We start from the raw sequence: 15,653 nt of genomic DNA on the forward strand, positions 1-15,653 counted from the left end.
CCGCCCCCAGGGTTCCGCTCCTAAAGAGACGCCTGCGCACTAATGCCCGGTTTGTGCTTGCCCTTAATAGGGAGGACCCCGCGCCTGCGTACTGCGTACCGCAGCGGCGCGCGCCCCTTGCCGGGACCTGCTGCGCTTGCGCGCTGAAGCCCAAATATCCTCGCGTCCCTTTGGGAGACCCGCAGCCCCTGCGCTTCTCACTTCACCCGCAGCGCGTTCCCGCCGCTCCGCCCACCTCGTTTGCGCCTGCGCTCTCCCGTCCCAACCGAAGTGGGCGTGGAGGGTTGGGGTTGGCCCTGCGTTCACCGTTGCCTAGGCGGTTTCCACGAGGAGTAATCGGGAGTCGGGGCGACGAAGACTGGGGCTGTGCCGGAGCCCGCCTTTCCCACCTCTCGCCTCGGTCGCGCCTGTGCTCGCTAGCCGCTGCGGCGACTCTTCCCCGGGACTATTGTGTCCCGCTCTCTGCACCCCGCTGCACAGTTGCAGAGCGCGCGGAGACAGTTGGCGGCGCGCGCTGGCCCCCGCTCCTTCCGCGGGAACTGGGGAAGGGGGCGGTGCCGCGCTGGAAGTAAACAGGCCAGGTCGGCGCAACCAACCCCTGAGGGCGCGCCCGTCTCTGGACTAGACAACCACAGAAGGCCCAGTGAAGTCCCGGCACGAAGTCAGTGGGGCCCCGCTGCATACGCGACCCAAAAGAGGGGTTTGTGAGGAAAGAGGGGGCCTTGTGCCCATCGTTGAACACACCTCTGGTCTGGAGAACATCAGCGCTCACACAGGGGTGGTAAATTAGCCACACTCCGTGAGCGCTGACTCAAAATGAGGCTGTGAATGTACATCCTTGGGCGCTCCCGCAGCACGTCATATCCCCACAGCCCACGGCGGGAACCGGCTGTGTATGCGGGTGCCAGCTGTGTATGCTCACAGCCTACGCATGCACTGGCCCTTCTGCCCCAGGGGTTGGAGAGTTCAGATGCAACTGGATAAAATTTGGAGACCAAAGTTTGGTTCTTCAAAATTTTATTAACAAAACCAGGAAGAAAGGAAGCAAGGGTGAGCAGACCGCACCATTCCACCCGGGCACAGAGGATGGAGAAACAGAAGGCTAGACAGAGACAGGAGGACATTTTGAGACCATCTGGTAAAGGCAGATGGGCAGTCAAATGGTGGATGGGCACAATGAGAAACTGAGGGACCATTGGAGAAAGACAAATGGGGGAACGCAGGGCATGAGGATGTCTGAGCCAGCGATGCTCAGCGGTCAGCACTGGAGCGCAGGTCGGTGGTGAGTGGGTCATGCTGGATGGTTTGGTGCAGCATCAGGGCTAGTAATCCTGCCCGGTTTGTCATGGCTGTGCGTACATTGCGCTCCTGCTCAAACAGCTCATCCAGCTTGTACCACTGCCAGGGGAGCAGAAGGAGCCATGAGATGGAGCGCTGGACGACCTGCCTCACCCTGGCCTCATCGAGCGTCGAAACCTACCACGCGCACACGCTCCAAGTCCACTTCGGCCCGCCGCAACTTCTCCCAACAGTAATGGCGGTTGCACTGGCGCTTGGGCAGGCGGCAGAATTCACCTGTGAGCTCAAAAACATCACGCACAAGGGGGCATCCGCATACCTCATCAGCTGGCACCTGCAGGGAGAGGGCACTGGGGATTAATGGGGTGTGGTAAGGCAGGAAGGAAGATAAGAGTGGGGAGGGGGCCCTGGCCAGTGTGGATCAGTTGGCTGGAGCATCATCCGATAAACCCAAGGGTTGTGGGTTGGATTCTTCATCAAGGGATGTGCCTAGATTGCAGGTTCAGTCCCCAGTTAGGGTGCACACAAGAGTCAACTGATAGATGTCTCATAATGTCTCCCTCTCCCTCCCACTCTCCAAGGGAAAAAGGAATTATGAAGGGAGAAAGGAGGGAAGGAATGGAGAGTTCAGGGGTCAGTGGAAAAGGGGAGGAATAGAGGATAAAGAGGCAGGGAAAGGAGGAATAGGTGAGGAGAAAGGAAAAAGGGTGATAAGGCAGGGAATGTGGGAGATAGGAAAGTGGTCAGGTAGGAAAAGGAAAGGAAGGAGGAAAGGGGGAAAGAAAGGAGTAAATGTGGGGCAGTGAGGAAGGGAGGAGTGACAGAATGTGGGCAATCGAGGAAAAACCTTACTTTGGGGTCCCGTGAGTGCTCTGGACACAACACCTGGAGCCGCTTACAGTATGTCTTGCTCTGAGGGTTGTAGACATCACAGAAGAGTCGTGTGGCCCTAGGGGTTTGAAGTAAAGAGGGGGTAGTGGAGGGAGAGATGGATGGGGGCCCACCTATCCTTGCCCAGCACGATACCGTGCCCCAACATTCTACTTCTGACCCTAGCCTTAACCTCCCTGCTCTAACTCTGCATTGCCCACACTCACCCTTCAATGCGTGTGGGGTACATGGACCCAAAGGACGTCTGGCTCTCATACTGGAAGAATGAGCACAAATGGAGGGAACTGTGGATGTGTGCTGCATGCCCTCCCAAGACAGCACCCAGACAACACATCTGTTCCCCACGGAACCAAGGATGTTCCCACACCATCTGCCCTCTCAGGTTGACACCCTGACCTTGGCATAGCAGCGCTCCATGTGGCGCAAGGCAACACGTGGGTTGATGGGGTGCCCACAGGAGACGCAGAAGATCTGCAGGTCTGTGTCGTCACTGTCACCCTCATTGCTCTGTATGGGATGGAAGGAATGATGCGGCCAGGCAGAACCGGGTACTGGGTCCCGCACCGCCATGCCCATGCTTGCTTACCTCCTCGTCCTCTCGCACAGCCTGCTGCTTGGCGCGTGCAATAATGGCCTCAAGCTCATGGAATCGGCGCTCCATTTCCTGAAGGCGGGTGCGGGCGCTCTGCTGCTCACGGCGGATGCGTTCAAGGAGCTTCTTGCCATGCTCCTCAGCAATGCAGGGGCTCTGCTGCCACTGCTGGATGCGTTGGGGGAGGATCTCGTAGATGCGGCTGTAGGAAGCAGTGGGTTGAGTGCAGGTAGAAAGGTGGCACGCAACAAGATGATTAAGTGGGGTGAGCCAAAAATGGCAGAATGGATGGATGACTGGTGAAAGATAAGAAAACGGGTGACTAAATGGTAGGTGGATTGGCAGGTGAGTAACTCAATGGCGAATGGACGGGTAGACAGGTAGGCAGGTGTGTGTTTGACTGAACGGTGGACAGTTAACTGACATACAGAGGGATCTTGTCAAGCCCTTACTCGCTGACTCCCTTGAACCCTTGAAAAATGACTCACTTGGCTGCCAGCTTCATGCCACAGTCATCTGAGCAATACTTGGAGCTGGGCTGTGCAGGGCGCACACAGCCAGGTCCCAGGCACTGTGGTAGCGATGCAGGATCCTTGACATCAGCTCGCTCTGGATGTTTCCATTTGTCCTTGTGCTTCTGCTTCTGTCGATGCCGTTTGTATCTCTCCTCCTTCTATGGGACACGGCAGGTCAGGACAGGGTGGAGATGAAGTCAACTCAGACCCCTGTCTTCCCCTGGATCCCACCCCTTTCTGGCTCTAGCCCCATTCAGCCCCTGCCTGCCCTCAGCCTTCCCACAACCATTTCACCCTCTCCATCACCTTCTTCTCAGACTTCTTCTCCCGACGCTTCACGTGCTTCACTTTAACTGCCCTCTTTCGCAGTGCAGGATCCAGGAATGGGGACTCCTCTGTGTCACTCATCCAGGGCTGCAAGTGAGGCACACACTGACCCACTTGCCCCACTCGAGACCTACCCCACCACCTGCTCAGTTCCCAAATTAGCCTTCCATACCCTCTGCCTCCTCTCTTTTCATTATGGATATTCTGCTTCTGTAACCTCCACCCTTCCACCATAGGATGCTCTGCCTGCTCACCAGGCCGTGGTCATCAAAGGCCGCTGCACAGAAGTCCTGATACAGGTCAGGGTCCAGTGGTAGGTCCTCATCTGAGAGTGGCTCAGGTGTGGCTGTAGCCTCAGGCGGCTCCTTGACTACTGATGATGCCACTGCCCCCTCATCCTCACGAATGCGTCCCAGCTTCTGTGATGGCTGTGGCTGCTGCTGGGTGGGCAGTGGCCGGCGAGGCCTTGGCAGGGACTCTGAGGGTGTCACTGGCGAGAGCTGCGGGGCAGAACCTCAGGACTGGCCCTGAACAACCTGCCCACATGCCCTGCCCCACCTGGAAGGCTGGACTCACCGAGGAAGGGAAGTACTTGTACGATTCCTGTGCCAGCAGGAGGAAGGCCCAAGTCAGCCCCAGGTAGATGGAGGGTGCCCAGCCCCACCAACTAGCCCTACCTTGCCTCCCCGGGCACATCTGCACCCCCCATCCCTGATAGCCAGATGTGCTCAGCCCTGCCCTACCTGCCCTGACACACCTGACTCCCTAGAAACACCTAGCCCTACACTGTCAGTCTGAGGTTGGGGGGCTCCCCTGCTAGCCTGGCACATCTGGTCATGCGCCATTCATCCGGACAGGCCAGGTGCCTTTCCACCTACCTGTATGCAATCAGGCCCCATCCCACCTGGCCCACCAATCCTAGCCTCAATCAGCTCTCCCGGAACACAATGGCCCCCTAATTTGACCCTGCCCTGCTCTGCCCATGCTCACCCGGGCCCGTAGCTGGCACTGACGCAGCCGGCACTTCTGCCGGATCTTGTTGGGGCCCCCAAACTTCTTCATGTCCCGGCAAAAGTCGCAGTGGCCACAGTCCTCTGTGCGCCGGCAGGCCTCACACTCGCCGCACATGCGGGCTGACCGTTTGATCTGCTGCTGCTGCTGGTGATGCTGAGGGAAGGTGCCCGGAACACAAATCAAGAACCCAAGTAGGGCCCGAGATGGGATCACCTTGCCTATCCCAGCCACCGCAGCCACTCACCTGGCTGGGTGTGGCCACCAAGGGCTGTGGAGAGGATTTGTGGGGCGAAGCAGAGCCCCGAGCAAGCATGGCCCCAACCCCTGTCCCTGACCCCGCCCGGCGCTGCAGGTCTGGATCCGGGGCAGGCCTCTTGCGCCCTCCACCCTCATCCCGGGGCTCACTGCCGTCTCGCTCATTGCTGTCCCGTTCCCGTGATTTCTTGTGCCGATAGCGGATCTCCAGCTTGGGGTCTTTCTCTGTGGGGCAGAGAGTAGGCCAGAGTGGGTTGGCACTGGGGGACTTCGATGGTCCGAGAACTCTTCCTCTTCTCTCCTTTTCTGTCCCACCCAACTGCTCTAGCCCCCACCCCCCACTCTAGGGCAGAGCCTGCCCCCTCCAGTGGGACCCTTTATTATGGCTTACCACAGAACAGTCACTCTGCCCACAGACATATAGGATTGGCCAAAAAGTCTGAGTTTTTGGTAAAATAAAAGACATTTTTCATTTTCACCAATAACTTCATTGATTTGGATATTTTGAGTACGTTGGCCATCTCCCAAATGGTATAACATTGATTGTTCTCAATGGTTTGATCACTATCAACTTCAACTGGTTTACCTGATTAGAGCATCATCCATTGAGAAACCTTCAGCACGAAACTTCACAAACCACTTTTGACATATTGAATCAATCACAGTACCTTCTCCATACACAGTACAAATCTTTTTCTTTTTTCTTTTTTTTTGCATTTCACTTGCATTTTCTTACCTTTCTTGAAATAATAAAGTGCCCTGGCTTGTGTGGCTCAAGGGATTGAGCATCATCCTATGAATCAAAAGGTAACCAGTTCAATTCCCAGTCAGGGTACACACCTAGGTTGCAAGCCAGGTACCCAGCTGGGGGCGTGTGAGAGGCAACTGATCAATGTTTCTCTCCCTCTCTCTTCCTCCCTTCCCCTCTGCCTGAATATAAATAAATAAAATCTAAAAACACAAGAAGAAAAAAAAATAATAAAGCATAATATACCAAAAATGTTGCGTATTTTCTCCCATCTTCAATATTAAAATGGCTACACAAAATTTACCAATTTTGATAAGTTTTAAAAAATTTATTTTTAGAGAGGGGAAGGGAGGGAAGAAGAGAGGGAGAGAAACATCAATGTGCAAGAGATACACTGATTGGTTGTCTCTCGAGCGCCCCCAACTGGGGCCTGGCCTGCAACCCAGGAATGTGCCCTGACTGGAATCAAACCACCGACCTTTAGGTTTGCAGGCCGGCACTCAATCCACTGAGCCACACCAGCCAATGTGGTTTTTTTTGTTTGTTGTTTTTTTTTTTAAAAAAAATGCACGCTGATTTGACAGCTGTCACAATACAATCTAGCAAAATTGTTTCAAATGAAGTTAAAGACAACTAAGCCCTACTAGAGCCACGTTAAGAGGGGGGTGGAGGGAAACAAACGAACTTTTTGGCCAACCCAATATATCGCTACTCCCCATGGCCCAGTCTCCCATCATGGCTCCTCCTCCTCCCTCTAAGCCCCACCTGCCTGCCCTGTCCATTCCACCCCTCACCTCGGCACTCCCGACAGTACCACTCCCGGATGGCCTTGGCCATCTTCTCAGTGATCCGGATGCAGTCCCCATGGAACCACTCATTGCAGTTGTCACATCCGCTGCAGAGGATGGGGCGAGTGGTGGAGATGTGAGGGGCCGGACCCAGCGGCCGCACCCAACCTTGACAGATGTCAGCCCCGCCCACCTTTCCCCGCTCACATCATGAAGCAATTGATGTCTGGCTTGCGGCAGATGCAGTAGATGGGCGCATTCTCCCCATTCTCCGACTTGCTGTCCTCCCCAGCATCTGGAGGCTCTGGGTCTGAACCATCCCCTTCCTGTGGGATCCCCCACATTATGGCTCCTTAGAGAATTCCCATCATGGCTCACCACAGACCCCAACACTCTGCCAATAGACTTCCCATCATGGCTCCTCACACTATCTTTCCATTATGTTCCCCACAGACGCCGTCTAACCACTCACCCCTGACACCCCATTACTCTGCTCATAAACCCCCATCGCTCTGCCCCAGACCTCCCATGCTTACCCCACTGACACCCCATCACTTTATCCACACACTCCTAAAGGCTCATTACAAACATCTACTCCTCATCCCATATTGCCCATATCGTGGTTCCTCACAAATGCCCATCACAGCTTCTCACAAACACGACGTAATTTACCCACAGACTTCCTATCACGGTTCCCCACAGATCCTCCGTTATTAACCCCACACACCCCGCCCCCATCATGGTTTCCCCACGAATCCCTTGATACAAAGTCACCACGGCACACTACAGATTACCCCATACGGCTCATCGCACACCCTTTCTCTCTCTGCCAAAAGAATCCCTCATCCGGACGCCCAAGGAACTACCATTAGTGATCCCACTAAACTTCTATTACGGACTCCCACAATGGCTCATCACGGACCTCCCAGGTGATTCACACATCAGGAAAAAAATCGGACCATCAGACCCCCAATTATTCTGCCTACAGAACCCAATTAAGCCTCCCCACGGGACCTCACAATATTGCCCACGGTCTCTCCTTAGGGTTTAACACAGATCCCCGCGTCTGCCGATGAACCCCACCATAACCAACCCCCCTAACCTCCACCGCCGACGCTGTCCTTGGACCCGGTACTCACCATCTCTCAACTCCTGGTGTACCCCTTCGCGACCCCTTCGCGACCCGCGAATCTGCACTGACCACTCCACAGCGTCCGCGGCGGTTGCAAAAGTACCCACTACTACTTCCGCTTCTTGTCGCGCCTCCCGGGCACCGTACCCCTATTACGCAGGTTCAGTGCGTCAACTCCGCGACGACCTAGTGGTCGCCCCGCTAAAGCACCGACTGTCTCTCAGGCGCCGCCATCTTGGTTACCGGGGCCGTACGGCATCCGAGTCCGTACGTTCGCAGGAAACATGGCCGCGCCTACTCTGCTTTTCTGAGGGAGCCGCCACCTTGTCGGTTGAGTCCGTACGGTGACCGTTTGTACGGACACGAAGTTAGAGGCAACATGGCCGCGCCTACTGCACGACTTCGATACAGACGCCATCATATTGGAATCTGATTCCGTAAGATGGCCGAGTTCCCTCAGCTCACAGGTAGCACTTCGCAGGGTCCTGTTTGCGGCTTCCACGAGGGCGACGCTATTTTGGGGGTCGATTCAAGACGCCAGTAACTTGTGCTGCAGAGTTCACAGGGAAAGCGGCCGCTCCTGAAACACTACCAAGATCAAGTCGCACTCATTTCTCCAATAACTTTTCCTTTTCGCATGTATTAACGGTGTTCTGGCAGTTCTTGCTCTGTGAGGCAAACCAGCCGCACTGTTGTGCCTCCGATATCGCTTCCCGCCAAGCATTCCCGTTCTCCTTCCTTGCAGATCCTCAGCCAGGCCTGGCTCGGGTCAGCCACTAGGCCTTTTCAAGAGCACTCTCATCCCGCAGAGTTAGTCCAGAGCACTCTCATCCCCCAGAGTTAGTCCATGGGAGCCCACAAACAATGGTGGTCTGATCATTGCTGCTGGGAAGTGGCTGGACCAAAGTAGACTTGAAATCTGTTTTGGCAGCCGGCCTCACCAACTCCTCCCCTGGCTGCGACGGCACCGGCACCGCCACCGCCACCACCAGCACCCCCGGAATGTAGATTTATTTGCCTGGTTCCTGGTGATGCCCACTTTGGTTCCCATTTCATACATATCCAACCATCTCTCCAATATAAAAGGTAATTTATTATTATTTTTTAATTTATGTACGATAAAGAAAATCTGTACAGGTCAGGGTTCCTATGTCCCCTCAGGATAATGCTCTAACGTGAGCGACCATGGAAGCGAAATGAGATACATCATCTCAGCGTTATTTCATATGCAGCGCTTGTTACTTACTCCCCCCATTCTCACCGCCCCCCCCCCCTAAAAAAAAGTAGCTGTGGGAGTCGTGGTCGTAGTAAATGTCCACATTCAGAGTCAGGACTTTATTTCAGGTGGAGGAGACGAGTCTGGGGAAAATGAGATTTTTCACTTTAGGCTGACAGTTTTTCTGGACTTCTTGGCTCTGGTCACAGTAGCAACGTATTTACCGCGGAGGATTCTGCTGCCCCACTTTTCCTCAACGTTTTTTCTCATGGTCCCCTCCACCATTACAGACACCGAGACACAAGGTTACAACATAGGTTCTTTTTTTTAAGACTTTCTCCTCTTAAAAAAAGGGGGTTTTAGCCCTGGTTGGTGTGGCTCTGTGGATTGAGCATAGACAGGCCTGAAAAACGAAGTTGGCTGGTTCGATTCCCGGTCAGGGCACATGCCTGGGTTGTGGGGCAGGTTCCCAGCTGGGGGTGTGGGAGAGGCAACCAATCAATGTTTCCCACATCAATGTTCTTGGCCTCTCTTTCTCTTTCCCTCTCCTCTCTCGAAAAAGAAATTAAATCTTCAAAAAAAATTTTTTTAAGAATTTTAAAATCTTTTCAAAGCATGAATTCTTTCTTTCATTGCTTTTTTCATCTCTATTTCATTAATTCCCTCTTTAATCTTTGTTATGACTTCCTTCTGCTTTGGGTTTAATTTTCTTTTCTTTATTTATTTTTTTAAGGATTTTATTTATTTTTTTAGAGAGGAAGAGAAACAGTGATGTATGAGAGAACCATTGATCTTTGCTTTAAGCAAACCCTGTCCATTGTTGCAGTGCATCTGGGTTAACAAACCTCTGAAGGAAGCTTAACCACTCTGGAGAGAGTACATAGTCCTGTTAACTATTCTGTAATTCAGTCCTTGCCTTGCTTTCTCCCACCTTCATGTAATCTTACATTATCTTCTTAACTTCAAATGCATAAAAGAAACTTCAAAATTGTCATTCACCAAGGCATTTGAGATCTTGCTTCCTGGCAATTGTCATCAGTTTGGTCCAAATAAACTCATAAAAATTCCCTGCAGGTTTGGATGTTCCTTATATTGACATTTACTAGGTATCATCAGCAGGATTCTGAGGAAGCCCACCCAGGACCACCCGGTGGCCCTGGGCCTGGTGCTAGGTATAAGCAAAAGGCCCACGGAGTCCCCCCAACCCCCTACTTTTGCATCAGGTGAATTTGGGAGAGTTTTCACTAGAATCCTGAGCCTCCTTGCTTTCGGTAGTGGATCCTGACTTTATTTACCTGACTTTATTCTTAGAAAATCCTCAAAGTGGATAAGGGTTGAGATAATGCCAAAAAGGAAGAAGAAAAAATGAGTGGCTGCTTTTAATTTCAGCATTTTAATCGGATCACACTGACTGAAGAGTCTGAACAAAATCTTTGCCAGTTAAATATGAGATGCCACGTTGGAATCTGCTTCCTTTTACAGCAAGTTCCCAAGAGACTGAACTCTTTTTAGCTCCAAAATAGCCAATGGGGTGATAATAGTTGTTTCAGATCCCTGAATCCAGAGCGGCAGAGAGAGGAGCCATAGGGACCCAGAGTGGTAAAGCAGTGGTCCCAGAGGAGCTGGCGGAGGCACCGAGAAGGGTGGCATGCGCTAGCACGGGCGCACCCTGAGAGAGCGACCCTGGAGAAGGGCCGGTGCTTTGGAAAGCCGCCGCGGCCCCTGCAATGTCTGGCAAGCTCTCCGTGGCCCTTGCTCTGGTATTCTTTGGTGACTAAGAATCTTTACTTGTCTGTTAATGTTATTAGTCATAATAATAGTTATACTTGTTCTTTGGGGTTTCTATATAGTGCAACTGAATATGATTGCTGAAAATACATGAGAATTGTTAATACTCTTTTTATATAAATGTTATACTTGATGCAACATACAGAAAAGTGAGACAGAAAAACTCGGATCGTGATAGTTCCCGCTCACTTCCTCACGAAGGCCTGCTCCTCTGGTTTGTGGTGGACTTCTCCTCTTACTGCTGGTTGCCACACAAGCCCTAGAAACCAACCTGGGTCCAGCCCCTGAACTGGGCGGTTTCTCTCCTTCATAAAGCTGGTCTGTAAATTGAATCCTATAGTTTGCTGATATAGAGGAAATGACATCTATACCACCTCCAGGGGAGCAGTCCCACCACATGGAGGGCAGCAAATAGCATAACAGTGCCTGTCACCAGGAGTAGCAGTCTCAGGGTGTCGATCCACTCTGCAGTTTGTAAGTGCTGGAGTCACCGGGACAGACATGACTCATAGAGACTCTGGATGGAACAGTGCTTTACCTCCATAGAGAAGGGACGAAGCAAGATCAGCTTCAGTAATGGACATTGGTCCCCCGTGTTTGTGTGGGAATATAGTTCTTGTTTCAGACTCAACACATACTTCTTTGTTCTGCTTAAAGCATGTGCATCATACGGCACTTGACCAGCTCTACTACTATATCCCACCAAGAATAAAGTCCTTCACCTGCCGCACAAGAGGGGTGCATAATAGCCCATCATGCACATAAGGATAGACGTGTATTTCATTTCTGTTGAGTATATAAGTAAGAGTGGAATTGTTGGGTCATATGGTAACCCTGTGTGTAACTATTTTCCAAAGTGACTGCCATTTTACATTCCCACCAGCATGTATAAGGGTTCTAATTTTTCCACAGCCTCATCAACATTTATTATCTCTCTTTTGTATTATAGCCATGCTAGAGGGTATAAAGTGGTATCTCATTGTGGTTTTGATTTGCATTTCCTTGATTGGTAATGATGTCGCACATCTTCCCCTGTTGTTATTGGTCATTTTTGTATTTTCTTTCCAATCAGATCCTTTGCCCTTTTTTCTTGTGTGTTATTTGTTCTTATTATTTATTTGTAATATTTTTTTAAAGGTTTTTTGTTTTGTTTTGTTTCTAAGATTTAGAGAGAGGGGAAGGGAGGGAGAAAGAGAAGGAGAAAAACATCAATGTGTGAGAGATACATCTATTGGTTGCCTCTTGCACGCCCCCAACTGGGGCCTGGCCCGCAACCCAGGCCTGTGCCCTGACCAGGAATCGACCCAGGGACCTTTAGGTTCACAAGCCAGCGCTCAAACTGTTGCGCCACACCAGCCAGGCTGTACTATTTCTAAAAATATTCTAGATATATGTCCCTTATCAAATATATGATTTGCAAATATTTTTCCCGTTGTGTCGATCATCTCTTCACTTTCTTGATGGTGTTCTTTGGCACACAAGAGTGTTTAATTTTGATGGTGTCTAGTTTATCTATTTTTTTCCTTTTGTCACTTGTCCTTTTAGTGCCATATCTAAGAAACCATTGCCAAATCCAAGGTCACAAAGATTCACATCTATGTTTTCTTCTAAGAGTTTCATAGCTTAAGCTCTTACCTTTAGGTCTTTGGTTAATTCTGAATTAAAAGAGCTATTCTGAGTTGTCTATATGGTGTGAAGTAGGGGGTCCAACTTCATTTTTATGCATATAAGTATCCAGTTGTCCCAGCACTAATTGTTGAGTATGCATAGTTATACCACCCTTGTCAAAAATCAATGGTCAACAAATATGAGGGTTCATTTTTGGATTTTCAATTCCATTCCATTGATTTACATGTCTGTCCCATGCCAGTACTACATATCTATATGTTGATCACTGTTGCTTTGCAGTAAATTTTGAAATCAGGAAGTGTGACTCCTCCAACTTTGTTACTCTTTTTTTTTTTTTTTAAAGATTTTATTTATTTATTTATTTTCATAGAGAGGGTAAGGGAGGGAGAAAGGAGAGAAACATCAGTGTGTGGCCGCCTCTTACACACCTCCCCACTGAGGACCTGGCCCGCAACCCAGGCATGTGCCCTGACTGGGAATCAAACTGACGACCCTTTGGATCACAGGCCGGCGCTCAATCCACTGAGCCATGCCTGCCAGGGCTGTTATTCTTTTTGGAAATTGTATTGGCTACTCTCAGTACCTTAAATTTCCATGAATATTTCATGAGGAGCTTGTTTAATTTTGCAAGAAAGCCAGCGGAGACTGTGATAGGTGTTGTGTTGAGTCTGTGGAGCAATTGAGGGGAGCACTGCCATGGTGACAATATGGAGCCTTCCAGTCCACAAACACGGGTGTCTCCCTTTCCTCTGAACATGAGCAGTGACTGCAGGGCTTAGGCTGGGCCTACAAAGGGGGCAGCTGGCCAAATTTCCGGAGTCTAGGGCCCAGGTCAATAACGCCCTTCTTTCCCCTTTCTCCTCCCACTTTCCTCCAACCCCTCGCCTGTTGCCATCACTAAGATAAACTCTGGGGCCTTTCACCAATTCCTGCCCCACAAAGCCAGGAAGGTGTCTTTACATTTTCGGGGCCTCTGGTACCCACAGCTGCCGTTGCGTGGGCCGTATCCCCCCACAAACCGCAGCGACCAGGGAGGCCTGCTTCCAGGCGCGGCGTCTGGTTGCCGCGGGCTACCCTCTCCCGGGGAAGCTGGTTGGCAGCGTGTCTGTGTCCGGCTGGAAGCTGGCGTCATCATCGTGGGGGCCGATTATGCCAAGGCGAGCTGGTGAATTCGTCCTTTTGGCGCTGCGGAGCTACGTCTGTGAGATCCTCTCCTCCGTCCATTCCACCGTCGCTGGATATTTTCCAGGTTCTGCCCGGGAGGCAAACCCAGTCCAGTACATTTTTCCTTTTTGAAATGGCAAGGTCTAAACACAGCTACAATGAGACAGCTGATTGAATCTTATAATAGCTATAAAGGTCTGGTTAGAACCCATCTGGCCCCAAGGGTGCATTGTGGAGCTTGTTAAGCACGTCTGAAGGTTTATCTTATTTTGCTATTTATTGCAACAGCCTCAGTAAGGGCGGGCAGGCAGGAGGGCCCCTCTCGGGCCAGGCGGGCGGTGGCAGGAGTCACGGTGGCGGCCACGGTGCCCCCCAATTGGACCCCACCCACCGCAGATGACCCCTGCTTCCCACTGAGTGCCCTTCAGCTGCGGTTCCCGCTACCACTATGGCATCGGTAGAAGGAGCCCCAACAGGAAACCATGGGCACTCCAAGAGCTCGGCATCCCACAAGGGAGTACCCCAAAAGTCGGATCCGGAGGGGATCCCTCGGCCCCATGGAGATGTGTCCAACCTCGGAACCTGCTTCTCGGAGTGTGGGTTTCCCCTCACAGAAACCCCGCAGCCCTGGGCGGTGGGCGTACACCGGAGCGGGAGGTGCCTGCACTCAGCGACAGGAGACCGGCTGTCTACGAGCCAGGCCCTATCCTAGGGAGGGCCCTGCAGGCGCTGCCCACAGCCAGGGTGGCTCTCGGGGAAGGCCCGGAGTGGGGGTGGGGGAGGATGCCCACCCTCGGGCCGGGACCCGCAGCGAGCCACCAGCTGCCCTTCACCCTCACCGCAAAGCCCGCGTCAGCGCATGGAGAGCTGAACAAAGCTGCTCCAATGGTCTTGCTGCCTCCGCGTGCATTTTGCTTGGCCAAGTGGTTTGCAGGGGCCTTAAAACTGATACTTGTACCCCCATGCAAGGGCGGGTGCAAGGTAATAGCCGGAGTCACAAATATAAATCCCCGATAGTTCACCAATAGCCCTTGTAACCAAGTCTCCTTGCCTCTCAGCGCCGGTGTGCCTTAGGCACCTCTCACCTAAGATCCCATTGGGGCGTAGGAAAATCCCAGTCCTTTAGTTTGAATTCCAGCCCCGGTCAGGTAACCCCAAAGCACCCTACCCAGTGTCCCTAACGAGGCAGGTCCCCCCGTCCTGCCTCTGTCGGGGCTCTGCCTTGACCGCCCCGTATGGCAAATGCAGTACGCTTCCCCCAGGCCCTGTAAGTAATCAGCTTCTCTCGTCCCGTGTTTCTTGGGGTGTGTTGTTGAAGGGAGGCCTGGGAGGGTGGCTCACCATGCAGCGCCCTGTGCTCCACTTAACAAATGCTATTTTAACAAAGCCGGGAGACAATGTTAGAAAGAGCCAGGAACTGAACCACCCCCTCCAGGACTCAGGCCTCTGCCCCCAGGTGGGCTGAGGCAATCACCCAGCCGGCCGGCTGGCTCAAGGCCAGGGACAGGTGGCAGGAGAAGTGTCTCCAGATGGAAACAAGGTTGACCTCGCAGAAGCCACGAAGGGCATTGTGGACTTCAGCAGATGGTGACACAACCGGGAGCGGGAGTCAGAACACCTGCCTCGTTAGCAGGCTGGAGTCTGTGGCTCATCAGGGATATGGGTCGCCTGACTCTTACATAGAGCTTTTTTGAGAAACCACTTATAATACTACAAAGAAGCATGGCAAAGAAAAGGGTTACTATTTGCATTTGAATAAATGTTTTTCCTTTGATCTAACAAAATGTGAGAAGAGGGAAATCCCTGATTTCTTTTCCTACCACTAATAGTATTTGAAGATTACCTACAACTCTACCTTAATAAGGTAACTGACTTTAATCTCAGCACTGTACAAGCAGCCGCCTCAATCCCAGGAAGAATCTTTGGGCCAGACCCTTCTTTTTCGGGTGTTTAGAACCCTTTGATTGATCATGTTAATTGTTTTACCATTTATCAGAGTGAGCAGCACACAAAAAATGCCATGTTTAAACTTGCATGGATTGTGTGAAGCAACACAAACAAGAATTCCAGACATGAACAGCAAAACAGCCACTTGCATGGATATTACTGATCATAATCTGAGATCCAGCAGGCACTATGCTGATCAGCTTTAGACATATCCCTCAGTCTGGCAATGGGGACAATGTAGGTAGTTCTTGGTGGGAGGACACTTGGAACTTGATCCTTTCCACTAGTCTTGGGGAGGAATAAAGGGCCCGTTTCTGTTCTGTCCTTCATAAACTGGATTTTAAAAAC

General features: G+C 51.6%; 1 protein-coding gene across 2 annotated transcripts; it reads right to left on the reverse strand.

The window, feature by feature from the left end:
* Positions 1-1,036: 1,036 nt before the first annotated feature.
* Positions 1,037-7,769, reverse strand: CXXC1 (CXXC finger protein 1). Of its 2 annotated transcripts, none has more exons than XM_054583662.1 (15): positions 7,569-7,769; positions 6,637-6,755; positions 6,436-6,536; positions 4,883-5,118; positions 4,615-4,791; positions 4,201-4,227; positions 3,879-4,124; positions 3,604-3,711; positions 3,271-3,452; positions 2,777-2,984; positions 2,587-2,697; positions 2,397-2,446; positions 2,152-2,248; positions 1,481-1,633; positions 1,037-1,398 (listed from the first exon to the last, which is right to left on the reverse strand). In XM_054583662.1, exons 1-15 carry the CDS (start codon positions 7,569-7,571, stop codon positions 1,252-1,254), a joined length of 1,965 nt encoding a protein of 654 aa, XP_054439637.1. In that variant the 5' UTR covers positions 7,572-7,769; the 3' UTR covers positions 1,037-1,251. The 2 variants fall into 2 exon arrangements, with proteins under 2 accessions (XP_054439637.1, XP_054439636.1); XM_054583661.1 differs by having other exon boundaries at positions 3,271-3,455.
* Between the last annotated feature and the right edge of the window lie 7,884 nt (positions 7,770-15,653).

This window comes from Pteronotus mesoamericanus, unplaced genomic scaffold, assembly GCF_021234165.1.
Source record: "Pteronotus mesoamericanus isolate MK-2021 breed Mesoamerican mustached bat unplaced genomic scaffold, CSHL_Meso_final contig_74, whole genome shotgun sequence".
Lineage (NCBI taxonomy): Eukaryota > Metazoa > Chordata > Mammalia > Chiroptera > Mormoopidae > Pteronotus > Pteronotus mesoamericanus.